General features: G+C 41.9%; 1 protein-coding gene across 7 annotated transcripts in view; it reads right to left on the bottom strand.

The window, feature by feature from the left end:
* CNKSR2 (connector enhancer of kinase suppressor of Ras 2) overlaps positions 1–19,035 on the bottom strand; it is a 372,822-nt gene extending 353,787 nt beyond the window's left edge. For all 7 annotated transcript variants that reach the window (XR_012645541.1, XM_074994112.1, XM_074994129.1 and 4 more), the window contains exon 1: positions 18,440–19,035. Coding sequence is in view for 6 of the 7 variants with exons in the window: in XM_074994112.1 (XP_074850213.1) it covers positions 18,440–18,503 (64 nt within the window). In the remaining variant the exon portion in view is untranslated. The remainder of the gene's footprint in view (positions 1–18,439) is intronic.
* Between the last annotated feature and the right edge of the window lie 809 nt (positions 19,036–19,844).

The raw sequence follows: 19,844 nt of genomic DNA, 5'->3' as shown, positions 1-19,844 counted from the left end.
TTAGAAGACATTTAGGGGTAAAGTACAGCTAAACAATAGCACAGAACACTGAGAGCCAGGACTCATGGCTGAATACAAACTTTCTGGGACCACAGGTAACTTGGCCACTCCCATGATAAGTAGTCATCCAGCTAACTAAAATCATGCCACATTATGGAGTTTGTCGGACGAGAGAGTTCTGGATTAGAGAGGTTCAAACTATACCATTATTCTCATTTGAATTGGACTGACAGAGTCCAGCATATTATAAAAGCTAATGTTCATATGTTTTTAGGTTGTGTATATATTTATTTTACAATAAATATTAATGATAAACTAGACCAGGATTGTATTGTCGGTCTACTTTACTGATCATCTGTATTTTGGGCAAGAAAAATTTCTATTGGTAACCTAACACTTTTACTCAGAGGGCACTTTTAAAACTGTCCTGTTGCTAAATGATATTTTCAGTTCGATTATGCAACAAGTGCCTACCTGGCTCTACAAAGTGCAGAATTCCCTGAACCCACATTGCCAGAAAAAACCGTCAGAGTACAGGACACACAGCATTTTGTAGAATCAAGCCTCTAAACCAGAATTTGTCATAATTCAGACATACAGGGTTCCGTCTAATATATACCATCACATGAGCCACATATCATTCTCAACAATACTGCCAGCAGCCCGTGGGTCATTTTGTCAACACATTCTGTCGAGAAAGGCATTCTGCCTCGTTGGGGAGAGGCTGAAGAATGTTGCCAAAAGTGCTGAGTTCTATCAACAGTATTCAACGGAACACACTTTTAGTGTGGATGCTCCACAGGTTTTGTTGACAAAACAAAAACCCTCTAATGCAGACGTAGCCTCACAGGCCATCAATATCACCTGTGTCCAACTCTGGAAAAGGACTTGGAACTCCACAGTTCACTTTGGCTTACAGTGATCGGATACCGAATAGCTTGCAAAAAGAGGACAAAAATTAATTGAGGATGAAGTAAGTGAAGTTGGTTAACACGAATTATTTGTATGACAAAATGACCAAAATAAAAAAAACAAACACCTCACTGATGAGATTACTGTATCTTGCCTTTCATCATTTTAGCAACTGAATAGACTCTCCCTTCCATTTTCATTACCAAACCCCACCTGCTATCTTATGGTGAACATTAGATGGTAATTTGGATACATATGTTACAGGAAAGAAAAATGTTCTTTTGCCCAAAATGTTTCATTGTCATTTAAAATACTATTGTAATTATGGCAGCTGTAAGTGTATTTCCAAATGCCAATGTTTCAAGCATGGTGATGAATTACACACCTTATGAGAACTGGCATGACTCTTGCATCAGTCTCCTCTAAACCAAGAGAATTATTATGAACTCTCATGCTAAAAACAAATTTTAGAGGAAGCACTAATGAGAGCAACTGAAAGTTGCATGATTACAAAATTTTTTTCTTTTATAACGTTGTTTACTGTGATTTCACAACAACTTATATGCGTATGCAGACATTGCACTAACACACAATTTGCTAAATCATATGCATAAAGCAATGCTGAGAAAATGGTAAAAAGATGATATTTCCTCTAATAAATTAGTTCACTATTAAGAAGCATTACAGTACCTTTAACCTTCATTTATAAAATCAGATGTTCCTCTGCTAAGGATGCACAGATTGACATTTAAATGGGAAGACCTACATGGTGATTCTCTCTCTCTCTCTCTCTCTCTCTCTCACACACACACACACACACACACACACACACACACACACTCTTACTATTTAACACTACCCCACGCTTTTGGACACACTGATCAGAGCTTCAGAAATGGCCCTGCGATCACATACTTCTTTGGATGTCTAAGACCTAAGTGATTTAAATATAAAATAATGGCTAAGTAAAAATTACATCTGAATGTAAGAATTCTTGTGGAAAGAGCTAAGAGCTTACTGAATTTGTAAGTAATTTTCAAAAGCATAAAAGGTAAGATTGTATAACAATCAGGGACACATTACGAAAAGACAGACACTGGAGGACAAAGGTAAAAATATAAAACACAAAGAGCCACGAATTCCAAATTAAACTATCAGCAAATTAACATTGTAATATTTAGGCAAAACACAGAGCCATGAAAGAAGAGACTCCCAAATAATTTTCTATGAACAATTTTTCTATCAGTAATTATCTGATCTGTGAAGCACTTTCAGGTGGCATTTAGAGCTGTTTCAGACATGAAGCAGCAATTAGACTTAAAGCACCATCATCTCCTGGTATCCTAATCCACTAGCTCTTCTGGGTTCCAAGGATGGCTTTTAACAAAAAAAAAAAAAAAAAAAAGACAACACCTGATAAAATTCCAGAATTCAGCCAGTTGTCCAGTTGTTTTACACCTTATTATGGCACATGTGCAATCAACATAGCTGATGACATGAAAACTAACACACACATAAGCGGAACAGAAACAAACTGCAAAGTAATCTGGAAAGAGGGGTCAATGGAAGCTACAGGCCATGAAGGAAGATTCAATACTAGGAGCTGGTCAAAGGACAATAATCTGTTTGGTGACAACTTTCAATATTTCAATTACTGATGTTAAAATGTTTAACCCGTTAAATGACAATCAACCATTTTAATTCAGGGCCTGCACCCCAGCCCACTGCCCAGCTCTGCCACAGCTGTGGGGTTATCGCTTTCTGACCTGACAGCCCGCCCCTTTGCAGCCAGGCTACTCTGACCCAGAGCAGCTGACCACTACCAGCATTAACCAGCAAGCACACTGGTAATCCTCATGCTTTACTGGTTTGCTTACCAGTCACCCATTTAACCTCCCTAATTTCAACACTCATTTTCATTGCAATAAATAGCGAGAGAGAGGCCTGAAACAGACACCTTTCACTCCGACTGAAGAGTCTACTTAAAATCTCTAAAACCCTTCTAAAAGCTTTGTTGAAATAGACAGATCTCCACAACAAAATGTTTCAGCATCCGTGCAAAACACATTTCACATAAATGCTTCAACTCACTCTATCAAATGTTACTTTGCTGTAGGTGACAAGGGTAAAAAATTGTAATGGAAGAAAGAAATCCCTGGAACAGCATCACACAGATCTGCTTTCTATGTAAAGTATTAGGAAGAGAAGGCCAGTTTACGCAACCTTCATTCTACACTTCATTGAAACACTTGAGATGCACATGGCATGAATTCACACAATTTGCCATACAAAAATTACACCCTCCCACCATATGAAATGTAGGTATTCTTAACTACAAAAACTATCGGAGAGCCAAATGGACCAATTAACTTCATTATTGCACACAGCAACTTTCCTGAGTTTCCTCCCTCCCCCATCACCTCCTCCCAAACCATTTATCCAAGCTAAAAAACCAATTTCGCTGATGTTATGATTTTTTTAAATAAGTGTATGTGCTGCAGCACACCTGTTAACTAACTTTTACATTAATTTAGTAACTTTATAAGGACTTAGGAACTAACAATTTAAGAAAGAAGAGTAGCAGATGTCCTTTCTAGTGTCAATCAAAAATTAGATTTCAAAGAACTACCCTTTGTTTTCTGGACTAGCCTAATACAGGTTTCTTCGCTACATTTGAAATTTGTTCTCATGGTTTCACATAAAGGAGCTCATGGTTCTCTTCATATAAATCCCACAATGAATGGATCTTATGAAGTCTACACTTCCGGTAGAGGTATAACTAACCTCTTATGTATTGAAACCAAGTAGTTTTTACACTCCCAAGCAAAGTTCATTATACAGATACACATTGTTTTAGAGTGATGGTGAGCACATACACAAAAGTTTTATTGTGTAAATTTCTCTCACTCATGTTAAAACTACAGAGAATTTTCTGAAAATGAATGATGGCTGATCACAGCATAGATGTCCTAAAAAACAGTTTGGGAGATTAAAAGGGAAACTGTTGTAGTTGTTTTGAAAATAGGGATATGTGAAAATATTTTTAGATTTTATTCTTTAACTGGAACTAATATAAACAAGTCTCTTATTTTTTTAAGAGAACAGTCCTCAAGAAATGAAAGTAGCACTGAATCTAGAAGCCATCAAAATTGGCAGCACAGTAACTTAGGTAACAAACAAGAATGCACTTATTTACTATAATCCATTCCTGTTGCTTCAACTCCAGCCTTTGCATACTACTACACAAAGAAGAAATTTAGTATTTATTTTTACATCTGTATGGGACAAGTCATATTTTCTATAGTTTAATAGATAATACTTATTTTTCAATTAAAAAATCCAAAGTTGGTTGATTGTATCCCCCCACCATTATTAAAGATAGCATTAAACAAGGAGGACAAATACTTTCATACACCAATACTTTCAGTTTCTACAGTATGAACTAAACAGAGGAATCTTTTCACCCACCAAATATATATTACTGGATAAAAATGGCAACTGTTTAACAGCAACCAGCAATTTGCTACACAACAATTTAAGACAGTAAATGCAAGATTCTTTATTCAAAGAAACCACAAAGATTAAATTCTGCATAATTAAATTATCAGAGCACCATGTTTAACATTTCTACTTTTCTACATTTGCAAAGCATGCTGGGGTGGTCAGGACTTCTGTTTAGCTTCTTACTATATGATGCAACTGTTCAGCAGCATTCCATTTTACCAGCATGGAAGGGAAAGCATTTGGTACAAATTCAAAAAGAAGAATGCCACCTAGGGAATCACGTACACAGTCCTACAACTCTTCGGCTGGGTCTACATGGCGCTCCGCCCAGCGCCGCTGCTGGCAGAGCTATGCAAAATGAGCTTCTCAGGATTGCAAATAGCATGCCATTTGCATACTCACAAAGGTCATTACCATTGCTCTGTGAGAGTCTAGTGTCAGCACTGCAGAGGCCGTGTGGACATGCCTCTGCCAGCTAAACCCCCCTGTCACCAGTCCCTTATGCCTCAAACATTTGAGGCACAAGGGTCTGGAGACAAAGGGACTTTTTGCTGGCAGGGGCATGTCCACATGGCCTCTGCAATGCCAACACCCCCTTCTGCTGATGCCAAACTCTTGCGGGCTATGGTAACGAGCTTTGTGAGCGTGCAAATAACACACCGTTTGCAATCCTAAGGAGCTCATTTTGCATAGCTCTTCCAGCAGTAGCGCTGGGCAGAGCGCCATGTAGACATAGCTGTCCTGTCCCTCAGAAATCTCTCATTTAAAAAAAAAAAAAAAAAAAGATCTGGCCTGTCTCCAATGACAGGCTCACCGCACTAGATGTTGTGGGTGGAGACTTTGTTAATCTTTATTAGCTACATACAGATTTTCATGATGAAAGGGGAAGAGAGAAGGAATTGTTTTACAATAGCTCACTGACAACTGTAGCCATTGTTGACTATTGAAAATGCAAATAAAATGAATAATAAAACTTAAAAAACACAGAGAGATAGCCATGCTAGTCTGTATCTTCACAAAACTAAAAGCAGTCCTGTCGCAATTTAAAGACTAACACAATGATTTATTAGGTGATGAGCTTCTTCAGATCTGGGAGACAGTGATACTTAAAGTTTTACATTGTAATCAGTCTTACTTTGTATGATACTCATTGCATGAGCTGAGTCCTCCGGACTCAGCATGGCTAGTAATCTTAATATTCCAATCTAGAGGATCTCTATCTTGATATCAGTAAAATACTGGCTCGTGATTTTGTACTGCATCCAAGATCTGAACATAGCTAACAAGTCTCATATGCCTCTCACTGGCAACCTTATTGAGATATCTTCTGAGCTTGTGCTGCTTAGCTCTTCTGAAGGACAGGATGAAAGCACACCCTCTGACATATGTACCCCCAGAATCCAAGCAAAAATATCCAGCCAGTCAGTGGGGACAGGAAGGACCAGCCAATCCAAGTGTGGAATAAAAGCCTAGAGTTGCAGTGCCCCCTCCCCCCAAGCTTATTTCCTTCTTGCCCACCCCGGGAACCAACCCTGAAAGCCCCTGGGTGCCTTAAGTTGTAAACCACATTGAAGCCAATGGGAGCTTTGTCAATGATTTCAATATGTGCAGCTGCAAAATCAGGAAAAAAGCATTTATTCATAACACTGAGACTTCAGAGTCCCAGCAAGTTCCTAGTAGATTGGCTTCATAAAGGGAAATAGGAATCTACTTTGCCTTTGCATAAAGGAGTAACATGAAAATGCAACACTTGGCCAAAGCGTGGCATGAGAATAACTTCCTTCACTAGTATGCAGCTCAGCTACAGAGTAATCTGGTGCACCCTTTTATATTAATTAACCATGTGCTTGGAAATCACTGCCATATGGTACTGTAGCAGATGTTAATTACGTAAAGCCCGGTACTGGAAGGATGGTGAGCACTTTCTGTGAGGTACAGAGCTCCCTGAACTCCCACTTAAGTGAACATGGTTGAGGGTGCTTAGTATGTTCGGTGAAGACAGACATGGCATGAAGGCCTGGGTTCTCTGTCCCACTAAGGACTAACGAGATCCAAATTGAGCCTGTGAAGAGTTCCCTTTGTGTATGAGCAGCCTCTCAGAGCAGAACACTGAAGCTTGCCTCTGTCACCTCCAGACATTCTCATGATGCTGCTGCGTGAGGAGAGGGGTATATGGTTCAGGGCATTCCTGGGTAGAGGTGAATGAGTGTGGTAAAATAGAGCTTCACTAAACCTCATCCCCTACTGCCATAAGGCCACCACTGAGAAGCAGAAGCTCCAGGAAGTTGCTCCATGCCTCCCAGCAGTCAACATTACAGCAGGAAAATGAAATCAGTTTATTGAGGCTGCCCTCCTCCTCCACATCTGAGTACAGCTTCAACATAGTGAAGTAACATAGCTTTTTTTTTTTTTTCAAATTACAACTGAACAAATTTTCAAACTTTTCCACTATTTTCAAAAGTGAATCTAAATTGGAACCAAGGAAAGAAGAAAAGAGAAAGCAACAGGATACTGTGAAATATCCTGAAGTTCACTGAATTAACTTTAAATATTCAAAATCTATTTATTTTATTATACTTTTTAGAAGAAAAGCAAAAAAGAAGCATTCTGAGATGCACGCAATTGCATTTTTCTTTTTAAAGTTTTGGGTGCGATACCTTGCCTTTAAAAAAAAAAAAAACATTAGGAGGATTCAATTTGGCTAATAAATACCATACTAACACACAGTATATTGAGTCTTTTCTGGTATGGCTATGGTCTGGAGAAGTGGGTCTGTCCCACAAAAGCTCACCTAATAAATTATTTTGTTAGTCTTTAAAGTGCTACTTGACTGCTTTTTTGTGTTGATACTAGCAAACAGGTACTTAACCCAGACCTAATAACTTTAGCTTTAGAACTAAAATGAAACTTGGCAAAAGAAAAATGCTAGATTAAAGCTTTATCACTTCAGCTAATGCCAACATGATTTAAATACAAACAAGCATCAGTGAAAATGTATGCACTGTTGTTCTAGCCATTTACACCCCAGCATAACACAGCGACGAAGTGGAGGAGGTAATAACTTTATTTGAACCAACTTCTACTGATGAGAGAGACAAGCTTTCATGATCTCAGGAATGTACTCAGTGTCAAAGCCAAATACAAGTTGGAACAGACTGCACAGCATAAGCAAGTAACACCAATTGCAAGGGACAGAAGTTAGTGTATTAAAAGATTATTACTCCACCCACCTTGTCTCTTAAATAACATACATAGTCAAAGTCCTACTTTCCTCCTGGCTGCATACAATTGGATTCATGTCTGAAAATGAGGAATTGGCTCACAACAGATTCTTGCTTTCTGTGAAATCAGTAACAGAAACATTCATGGATTTGATCAGACCAGAACTGAATTCAATAGAACGTTCATCCACAAGATATACAGACTAGCATCCAGAATGCCAATCGAATGTTAATGAGATTTTGTAATTATCAACGCTTCTTGGAAGCAGTCACTAAGTTTGAAACATTGAACCTTGAAGCATCTGAGAACTTACACAGTGAACATAACACAATTCATTATCCGAAAACTAATATTAGAAAGCTTAGTGCCAAAATGCCTATAAAATAGACATTTCTTAGCACTAATATGAAAAAATATGGTTTATATTACTTTTACGTTTTTCAAGATTGACATAAAGCATGCTAGTGACTATCTGTAAATTATTTGAGCATGTTGCAACGTGTAACAAAACCTAGAATAACTGAAACAGAATCTAGCACTGCTATGAACACAGCATATTAGTGTTGTGGAAATGTCATAACAAAACCTAACGGCAAGGGTATGTTTAAATCAATAGATATTTTAGAAATAGAACAATACGTTCAAACAAAATAAAGATGTAAGGGGGTATATTAAAACACCACAGCCATTAGCTTTCATGTTGAACAAAACTGTCCCACCCAACAAAGCCACCTACCTGGAAAATTAACAACTTACCTAAAGTACAGTATGTGGTTTATGTTATGTTTAAAATGCGGTTTTTTTATTATTATTTACAAAATGGCTGATTGCAACAGCAAGGGCAGTGTTACCAAAACTAGAGTCTTTAAGTGTGGTCACGTATATTAATTTCAACTCAAGTTTTGGTTTCAGTTCATAAATTATGTCACAAAGCATCTCAACCTCTGATTAGAATACCTGAATAGATTATCATAATTGATTTAAGTGACAGCTATCAATGTTATTAAAATTCATGTGATAAGGATGAGCCAAAAAAAATACTCAAGAGATTCTCATAGATAGGAGATAAAAAAATATAATTTTCTTTGATGACCCTTCACTGAATTTTTAAAAATGGAATCTTTTGAAAATGAAGTTTGATACAGTAAATTAAAATAAAAATTAGCTTTTTTACTACTGTAGGAAGCAACTCATTGTTAGTCTGAAATTTTTAAAGTAGTATGAAAGCTTTATGAAAGAAAAAACATTCAACTGCTCATCATAATAAAAAGTCTGAAGTACAGCCCTATTCCATTGTTTTTCAGCAACAGCTTTCCAACTTATACTTTGAAGTCTAATGGATCATTTCAACAGTGAATGGAGTGCTACATGCACCCTCACATCTGGCATAATTTCAGTTTGTTTTTTCTGAAACGAACTTTATATTTTAAAGCTAACACCATACAAAAGTCTGAACTGTTCCACACAGGACAATTATAAGTTTTGCAAGAAATAGGTTTGCAAGAAGTTCTGAAAGTGACCATGTCTATAGTCCTCCTTAGCGCTTATGAGAATAAATTCTATACTCTGTGGCTACAGTTACATAGCAAGTTTTGCTGGCAAATCCCAGTTTTGTCAACAAAACTTGTGGAGCATTTATACACAAAACGGGTTTTGTCGACAGCGTATCACAAAAACAGCACTTTCGCTGGCAGTGTTCTGCCTCAAAACTTTGAGGCATAACGCTGCAGTCAGCAAAAGAGCTGTGTGAATACATCCAGGGGGCCTCTATTGACCGACAGGGCATCCACAACAACGGGCAGCCCTGTCTGCTGTGCTTCCGGGTCCCTGTTTTGTCGAGAGAGCAGCCAGGCTGGCTGTCTGCTATGTTGACAGAGTGGAGCACTCTCCCAATTTGCTTTTGTATTTGGCTGCACTCTGTCAACAGAAGGTTTGTTGATAAATCTCTCCCAACAGTGACTTCTGTCGATAGAGCACTGTAGTGTAATGGTGGCCTGTGGCTATGTCTACACTACAACAATCTGTCGAAAGAAGTCGGAAGAGATCTACCAGCAAAACTTGAGTCAACAGATTGCATCTACACATAAATGCAAATGGAAAGAGCAATCTACTCTGTTGACAGAGAGCAGCCAGACTGTCCGGCCCTCTCCCAACAGAATGTCTGACTGGCAGCTCTGCAAATAGAGCTGCCCAGTGAACCAGAAGCCCTGTCTGTCGACAAAATGGCCCAGGAGCACCTACACTGCACTTCTATCGACAGAACTCTGTTGCCAGAAGCATTATTCCTCACCACAGCAAGGGATAACACTGTCAGGGAAAGTGCTATGTTTTGTCAACACTCTGTTGACAAAATGCTTTTTGTGTGTAGATGCTCCCTGAATTTTGTCAACAAAAACCCAGTTTTGTAAACAAAACTCTACAGTGTAGACATGGTTTATATGGCCACCTCCTGTGAATTTCTCTTTCACTCTTAAGCCTCCCCATTATTGCTTGACAGTTTCATTGTACCAGTGGAAAGCAGCAGTCATTGCAGGTAATTGGTATAGGGGTACCATGGAACTGTTCATGAAGAGATCTCAATATCAGGACAAAGACCTTTAATGAAGTGACTGCATTTAGTGGAAAGGCTAGTACAGAGAAAACTGGGGTGGTATTTTAAAGACTAACAAAATAATCAGAATTTCCAGATCTGAAGAAGTGGGTCTGTCCCACAAAAGCTCATCACCTAATAAATCATTTTGCTAGTCTTTTAAGTGCTATAGCTCTGCTTTTTTGGTTTGGTTGATATGTTCACAGAGAATGTTGTTGTGAAGCAGATATCGCCTGCATTTTTGCTAATAAGAATATTTTCAGGACTTCACACCTTGCCTGGCAGTTACAAATGTGTTTCAACATCACCACATCTACACTCAGTAGTATGGGGCATATTTTCTGCCACCACAGCTATATGGATATGCAAATACCAGGAAGATTCTAAAACAGCCCCAGAGCTAAAGAAATCTTAAAGATGCAGACCGTTCTGAAAAGACTTCTCTCTTTTTACCAGTCTGTCTCCACATTCACATTCTGCCTTTGCTTTTCCTCAGGGTGCTGACCTTGGCCAAGTACTGAGAAAACGGGGAGATATGAGATCAATAGCCATGTCTCTGCAGTGCTAGCCCTTCACCCCACACTGCCTAAACCAGGAGTCCGCAACCTGTGGCTCTGGAGCTGAATGTGGCTCTTTAAGGAGACACTTGTGGCTCCAGGATCTGCTGCTACTGACTCCTCTTGCAACTCTATGCCCTGTCACGCTGAAACAAGGGAACTAAATTGAAATTGTTTAACGTCCAGCAGGGCAGCACATAGGTTCTATTCATTAAACCAGTTCAATTTAGCTCCATTACTTCAGCACAGCTGGGCAGGGAGCCACCCGTGCTGCTGGTGGGGAACTGACCACAGGGAGGGGCAGCCGAGTCTGACCCTGCTGGAACCGCACAGCCGCGGCAAGGGGGAAGAGATGGAGGGAGGCCTCCTGGGAGCCAAGCACAGCTCCTCTCCCCACAGAGCCAGAGCCTCCTCCCAGGCAGGGTGGTGCCCCTAGCTCCTCCTCGCTCCACAGCTGCTGCTCCTCCCCATTTCAGCTGTCAGCCACCAGAGTCTGGAGCCATGTCCTGGTGCAAGCTCAGCTCCCCCAAGACCTGGGACCCAGTGAGTCTGGTGCCAGTGCCACTGGGTAGGGAACAGCTGGGAAAGTTGCAGGCACTTTCTGGCCTGAGAGTTTGAGGAGGGTGAGGAGACCCAGAGCGCATGCTGGGGGAGAGCAGCGAGTGGGCAAGTAAGACCTGGGTTCAGTAGCAGGTTGGAACAGGGTGGCTGAGATGGATTAATCCTGAGGACGGGAAGCAGGTTGGGGGGGGGGTAAAACTTGGGGATAGGGGGTAGATTTGGGAGTTTAGGTAGGTTAAGCCTGGAGATGGGTGTAAAAACTTTCTAACATGTACAAGTCATTGTGTGTGCACTGTTCTTAAAATAGGGGTGACAAAAAGTATGGTTTGAGATTATTTATTAAGGACCATCTCATATGTACATGCATCACAGCTCTTGAAGTACTGATTGTGTAACTGAATTTGAAAAAAATGGCTCTTCCCACTATTTTGGTTGCAGACCCCTGCCCTAAACAATCTGCATAGATTGTGAATAATCAGATGAAGGATTAAACCTGCGTGACACTGCAGGGGCAGGCTCTAGATTTGGAGGAACAGCTGCCCTTACCACCACCCTGATTTTGTCTGGAAAGCAAGACCAGAGCCATTTCAGGTAATTTCCACACAGTTCTGCAATTTCTTGGGTAAGGAGTGGTGGATGATTGTTAAGCGTAAAATACGTATTACTGAAAGGTAGCCACCCCAGAGGTGGAAGCCATCTGTCCAGTACAGCACAGCTGTCAGAAGGGAAGGGTGACACCAGAATTAACCCAAGTTCTTATGCAAAGGGTGACAGAATTTCTGTTTGAGCAGGATATACAAAATCTCCGTTTTGATGTCTCATCTGAAATATATGCACAAAGAGCAACCTAAATGCTACTCTATCTTGAAAAAATGGTTATGAGGAAATTAACTGTTTAACATTAAACAAAGTAAAATTAAGAATCTTCTTAATTACTTTCTATTTTTATTTTCTTAGCACTTCAATGTTACTTGTCATCCTGCCGCCCCCCACACCCAGCTCACACTGCGTCTAATAAAAGATATTAGTGATGTAAACGTTAAAGCATTACAAGCCATATGTGAACCTCAACACACCAGATTTCAGTTTATGTTTACTATAAGCAAAGCTACATGGTAGTACTAGTCTACTGTGTTCTCTCCTTTGATATTAAGCTTGCCCATTTGGTAAAATATCACAGGATACAGTTAAGAACAGTTTAAGCTTTATTAGATGGTCTAATTTAGATTAACTGATTAACTTTTTCCCTGTTATGCCATCCTTTTCTGGGGGGCCAGGGACTGGGAACATTAGATTAACACAAACTAGCACTTTCTGAGAATGAATGAATCACCTTATTATTCGCAGTACAGATAGAACCTCTCTAGTCCAGCACCCTCGGGACCTGACTGGTGCTGAACCAAAGAATTTTCCAGACCATGGGAGGTCAATACTGTCTAGCAGCATTCCCAACACTTTCACTGCTTACTGGGCTCTTAGAAGACATTTAGGGGAAAGTTACAGCTAAATAACAGCAGGGAACACTGAGAGCCAGGACTGTGGCTATAAACAAATTTTATGGGACCACAGGCAACTTCGCCACACCCATGGAAAATGGTCATCTAGCTAACTAAAATCATGCCAGATTACAGATGTTGCTGGACTAGAGAGATTCAACCCCTATTTTGATCAGCAAACTAAAGTTAGTATAAATATTCTTGCATGGTACGTAGTAATAAAAATATAAGATGCTGAAAGAACTTGTTTTGAAAGAGGGAGTCCACACACAAAAAAATGGGTCAAAAGAGCGATCTCCTTTTTCGAAAGGGAGTATCCACACAGTCCCCACTCTTTCAAAAGGAAAAGCCGGGTATCGAAAAATGAGGCCCCAAGAGGACTGCTCTTTTGGAAAAAAACGGACTGCAGAGCATCTACACATTTTCTTTCGAAACAAGCTTTCGAAAGGGTGCACTCTTTCTGAAATGGGAAAGGAAGAGTGATTTTGAAAGGTGAACCACATTCTTTCAATTTAGTTTGAAAGAACACTTTTTGTGTGTAGACACTCTGTGGGATCTTTTGAAAGAGCCCCTTCTTTCAAAAAATCTTTTCAAAGAACTTGCTCGTGTAGACACAGCCTAGATATCTGCAGAGTAATCATAAATCTTGTCCTCAAGATTTGCCTATGCTTCTAAACTTTGAAGTGTATCTGACAACTCCACTTCTTGAAGAAGCGCATACTATGATTCTCAATAGCAACCATCCATGGAATGTGTCAATGTCTTACAATTCCTCAGTGAAATCCACATATTTCCTCACAGGAAAAGGCAGAGGTGTTGATTGACATCAACTCAGTTCAGTGATCCATGAAGGGCCTTTAAGAATAGTCATTAAACATATGAAAAAGCAAAAAATGAAGTTTTAAGACATTCTAATATTCCTTTCTTCCCATCTCACCATACACATTAACATGCTGTATGTTGAAGATAGAGGAAAAAGCCAATTCTGCTGCTGATCTGACAGCTGTGTCACTTCCATTATTATAGATGGGTCAATTTTAAAGTTTGCAAAATGTCGATGCTGACACAAACAAAATGTATTTTGCCCTTTTTTAATTGTGAGGTGTGACTAGCTAACATGGACACTTCCACTTTTATAGGTTTCCACTGGTCATCTGAATGCTGACCAACTAAGTGCTAAACCAATTCTATAACCACTATGTCCATTTCAGTACTGGAATCCATAGGTAATTTGATAACTATTGGGCCACACTGTGTATATTGGAATCATCAAAAGTTTAAAATCTTACTTTAACAGACTTTTATCCAATGAAATATATATGGGCTTTAGTCCTATTCCTTGCACATTCAGATCTCCTCCTAAAGTTTAGATATGTCACATACTGCTTCTGAGCTTATAATGATTTCACTACAGTAGCTTATCTTTGTAATATAGGGCTTAATCCTTTAGTCCTTGATCTAGAAAAATGCCCCTCTTTTTCTTGAAAAAAATAATGCCAGACCAAGACATTTATTGCAAGTGTTCAATTTATACCAGTAAGATTATCATCATACACATAGCAAAAGCTATCATGAGGAGTGTTGCATTACTACCACCCCACTACCAGATAATAGAAATCAGTAAGATTTTTAAAACTTTTTAAAATGATTTTGCATTTTGATCACTGAAAGCTGATCGAAAGAATAACAGTTTAGACAAATTGTTGTACACTCCTGGGAGATCTACCCTTACCAGATACATTCTATAATGGAATGACTCTGTGAAGCAACTTGTTAGAATGGTCTTCATTGTTTACAGGCTCAGAGACATAGCCGTGTTAGTCTGTATGTTCACAAAACAAAAAAGCAGTCCTGTAGCAGCTTAAAGACTAACAACACTTTATTAGGTGATAAGCTTTTGTGGGACAGTAGTAAGTCTGTCTCACAAACGCTCAACACCTAATAAATAACATTGTTAGTCTTTAAGGTGCTACAGGATTGCTTTTTTGTTTCACTGTTTACAGTTTAATGAAATAACTCAATTTCTAAAAAGCATTCAAACAGCACTTGATACCTAACGAGGATTCAGTGCAATGGATGCAAATCACAACTGATCTCCATTATTACGAAAATCCTTAATGCATTTTCTTCAGTATTCCACTGAAGTTTTAATGAAATAAGACAGAGGTACTAATTACAAAATTTTTTTCTTTACCTTCTTATTGATACAAATTAGTATCTATTAAGCACATAAATATGTTATTGACTTGACACTCCCTGTAATACTGTTAGAAATAAATGTTTAAAAACCATTAGGAAAACAAAGTGATTTTCATTGTCAAATAATCTGTAAAAATTTGCAATATTTTAGAACAATAATAATTGGAGGGGTCCCCACAATGAGTTCCTTACCCTTAACCTTTTCCATTACAGTATTTTACTCCAAACTTTTGCATGTCATTATTCACTAAGGGCAGTAAGAGCACCACACCACTATTTATGCTGCTAATTTCTAAACCAGGAGTACTAAAATTATGTAATTTAACTCCATTCTCCTCCTCCGAGCTCACCAAACACTGCAGCTTCTTTCCTAATGAGATGCAATGAACATGAGTTTTCACCATGGGCACTCAGTACAGAAAAAAAAGGAAGGTTAAAAGTGCTGCATGTCTTTTCATGAAAGATGAGATTACTTGCATAATTTGGCAGTAACACCGCCTCTACGACCACTTTCATGAACTTGAAAACCCCATAATTGTTTCTTATATTTCTTTAGTGCTAATACTCAAGAGTCCACTCTATCCATCTTCAGGAAATTATTTCACTGCCACCTCCTTTAGTAATTAGAATTTTCATTTCATTCTTAGAGAACTAAGAAAAATATAACACTACTTTTAACTTTTAAATAGGATATCAGTATTACATGCTCTTCTATTGCAGTATCATTGCTAAGCCAAACTAATTTGTTTTTAGTTAAGATACATTTAAAACAAGTTTTGCAATGTAAAATTCAACAATTAGTGTTAACCATATTCCTTTCATAAGTGTGCATGTACTTCTCTTTTCAGGCAGATAATACATAATACATGCTTTCTAGACATAGGTTTCAGACAGCATGTATTCAAAATTATATCACTATTTAAACACAAATCTTATTAGTCAAAGTAGTCAGAAACAAGTTTTCATCATTTTAATGATTGATTTTGCACAGATCAGTATTTTCAGGAAAAATACGTAATGTATACATCTTGCCAACACATTTTTTCAAAAACAAATTAACTTGATTACATTTCTAGGACAGGATTAGAAAATATGGTATAGCTGGAAACAAGCTAAGACTCTACTCTCCCCAAATCTATTAACACAAGAAGGACACACTACAGTTTAAAAATCAACATTGGAGGAGAATCGCATTTGTCCATGCTATTTTAAGGTATCAATTGAGAAAACTCTGAAATATTTTGTAATCTTTTACTTACACTGGACTTGAATCAATACTGAGAACTTGCAGCATGTTACAGCAGCTTTGTAAAATTCAGTTACTCTGTAATTTGTTACATAATAACAATGTTATGTGTGTGTGTTTGTTTTTAAGTTCTGTGGGTAGAGAGGACTTCAGCATCAACAAGAAATGCGTTACTGAACAATATAACTCTATTTATGGCTATAAATGCCAGGGTGGAATAACTGAAAATGTATGCTATGTGCCACAAATTTTAAGGATGATGAAGATGCCACATTAGTAGGGTGCAGCACATTATGAAGAATGTTTCCCACAACGTAGCAGTTGCTCCATCATCATCAGAGGGCTAGTCGTGTTAGCATGTATTCGCAAAAACAACAAGAAATCCTGTGGCACCTTACAGACTAACAGATGTTTTGGAGCTTAAACTTTCATGGGCAAAGACCCACTTCATCAGATGCATCATATTTGTCCAGTTATCCTGTCTTACTGAAGAACACGTAACAGGAAATGTGATTTGTTCAAATCACAGCTACAGGCTAGATTAGATATACTAAAAATTCTAGCTTTTAAATTAATTTTAGAACTGTTTCTGCACAAAAACATTATGAAAACATGTCAAAACTCAATTCCTCTCCGAATACGATTTTTATGGGGGTAAACTGTGCGGTGCATATTCAGTTCAATAAAGAGTTCCAGGTCAATCAATGTAAACAATACATCTCAGATCATGACCAGAAAGCTTTAGAACTTTTATTAGCATCTAGGGTTTAATTTTAGCATTGTTTTGCACATTGAAATATATTTTGTAACAAGATATTGATTTCCAATGCTTCATTTCAGGGGGGAAGGCTTCTTACAGTGCTCGCAAGAGATGAAACTCCAGACTAAACATGGACTGATTACATGTCTCTCAGACACCAGATCTTGCTTAAAGTTTTAACCCTCTGGCAACAAATTAGGATTAAAACATGAATTTCTATTACCATCGGAGTTTGTTAGGTTAAACTTTTATTTTTTTCATATCCCATCTGCCAAAAATACTGTGAGCTCAAATGTGTGTATGTGTGTGTGTGTGTTCTTCTAACTGGCCCAACTAAATTATTTAAAAAAAAATAAAGACCCATTTTCATGTTAAAGTATCGAGAGCTAATTTTTTAAAACAATCCACCCTGTTTCCTCCCAAACACAGATACCCGATCTTGAAGCATGTGAATTACAGTGTATGAAACACATCATCGGTAAGCTTTGGACAAGGGGAATTAAACCACACTCCTTCCATTCCCATACAGCCCTCAAGGAGCAGGCAAACACTACATGCGACACCAAGATAGAGCACTGAGACACCACGCGTTGTTACCACATATGTAAGAGCCTTATAACGAGGAGAGAAGGGTGCAAATGACACTCAGTCCTGAGAAAAAAGTCTCTTGAAAGACTGGCAAGACTTAGTAACAGCGAGGAAGCCGTGCTAGTCTTTGTTTTGGCAAGACTTAGCAGCCCAACTGAAAGAGAAAAGTGGCTGAAATGTGGGGAGAGATAGCTAAGGGAACTGTTGCACCCCAGAGCAATACAGCCCCCATACCTCCATGTATGCAAGTCAGAGAACACTAGAACTGGAGGGAACCTCCAGGGGGCATCGAGCCCAGTCCCCTGCCCTCAGGCAGGACCAGGCACCATCTAGACCATCCCTCTTAGCTACTTATCCAACAGGCCCTTAAACAGCTCCAGTGATGGGGATTCCCCCACCTGCCCAAGCCACGGATTCCACGTACCCGCGCCCTGCGGGGCAGCCCGGCTACTCCGACGCCGGCTCAGCCTGCGGGCGGCGGCGGGAGAGCAGAGGAATGCCCGCCGCGCCGAGCCGCTAGCCCCGCAGTCGGAGCCGGGCACCGCAGCGGCGGGGCGGGCTCGGGCGCGGGCTCGGGCTCGGCCGGCCGGAGTTGCGGAGAGGAGGCCAGGGCCGGGCCGGGCCGGGCCGGGCCGGGCAGCGGCTGCCCGAGGCGGGAGAGAGCCGGGTCCCGCAGCCCAGGCTCGCGCTCCGGGGCACCTGCCGGCGCGGGGGTGGGACGCGGCCACGCGCAGCCGGAGGCGCCCCGGGGACCCAACGTGGCGCGAGCCGGGGCCGGGGCGGGGGCCGCGCCGCGCTACTGACCTTTCATCCAGTCCACCACTTGGCTGGGGGACCACTTGCTCACGGGCTCCATGATGAGCGCCATGGCCGGCTGCGGGGCGCGCAGCAGCCCCGGGGGGCTCCGCCGTGCGGCCGAGGTGGCGGCGCAGGGGGCGGGTCGCTTCTTGCTGCCGCTGGCCCCGCAGCCCCCCGCGCCTCTTTCCCGCTCGGCGCCGCGCTCCGGGCTTCACTTCGCCGCGCTGGCGCGGCAGGCAGGACTAGGGGGAGGAGGCGGCTGCGGCTGCTCCACGCTCGGCCGCCCCCGCGGCTCCCGGCTCCCCCCACAGCTGCGCCGAAGGAGGGCGCGCGGGGCTGGGCGGCGGATCCGGCGCGGGTGGGGGGGGGGGGAGCTCCGCGCTGGGGCCCCCCGCCTGCGAGGCCGCTCCCGCAGCCGGCCGGAGCCCGGCGGAAATGACGAGCTGCGAAGAGCCGAAGGAAAAGGCGAAGCCGCCTGGCTCGCCGCTGGGCAGACGCTCTCCGGCGCGGGGCGAGCTGCACCGGCGCTGGGGGGCGGGAGGCGGCGGCGGCGGCGGCGCAGGGGCACCTGTTCCCCGCGAGCCCAACTTGGGAGTGCGAGGCGCCGGCTTGCACGAGCCCCGCCTGAGCGCTGAGGTGAACCCCCGTCTGCGGGGGGAGGCGCTGCCGATGATGCATCAGGAGGAGGCGGTGGGGGAGGGAAGCGGGCCGGGAGGCATCGTGTTCCTTGGCGGCGGCTGGGGGGGGCGCCGAGAAGAGCCCGGCTGGGGAGCGGCGGGGCGCGCTGGGCTGGTCCCACTCCGCGAGCCCACGACTGGCGGGGTGGAGGGAACCTCACACGAGGGCGCCCGACCGCCAGCCGCGTATTTCCCACGCGCGGTTCGGCTGCTCCGCCTGGGGAAGGGCGGGTGCTTGAACGTCCGTCCGATCCGTCTCCTTCCTTGCGCCTCAGCCCAGTGCTTCTGCCCTCGCTCTTGCGCAGGGAGTGCGCCCCCCGCCACTCCCCCCGGACTAAGGGGCCAGGCAATGTGGGGGAACTGGCGGGAACAGGCTCAGGTTAAGACAATCCCCAGAGTCAGTACCTCATGGGGTCCCCTTAGTATGGTCCTTGCCCCAGCAGTGTTCTCCACACATAGCCCCCCCCACACACACCCCAAGTACGGCAGCAAGGGCAGCCACAATGGGGGCTGCTGGAGTGGGGGGAGTCTTTGCCCCCATTGCTTTTTGAGCAGGTTGAGCCACCTCCTCCCTACTCAGGGCCAGATTAAGAAAGGGACTTTAGGGGATGCAGAATTGACAGATGAAATGACAGAACGTGGCACTTCTGTGGACAGCATTCTGCTGCTCCCCCAGGAGGCAGAACATCTCAGTAGACAGATTCTGTCAACAAAACTGGTCTGGCCATTCCAGG

The sequence above is a fragment of the Carettochelys insculpta genome, chromosome 1, assembly GCF_033958435.1.
Source record: "Carettochelys insculpta isolate YL-2023 chromosome 1, ASM3395843v1, whole genome shotgun sequence".
In the NCBI taxonomy this organism is placed as follows: domain Eukaryota; kingdom Metazoa; phylum Chordata; order Testudines; family Carettochelyidae; genus Carettochelys; species Carettochelys insculpta.
This window is presented reverse-complemented; position numbering and strand designations above follow the sequence as displayed.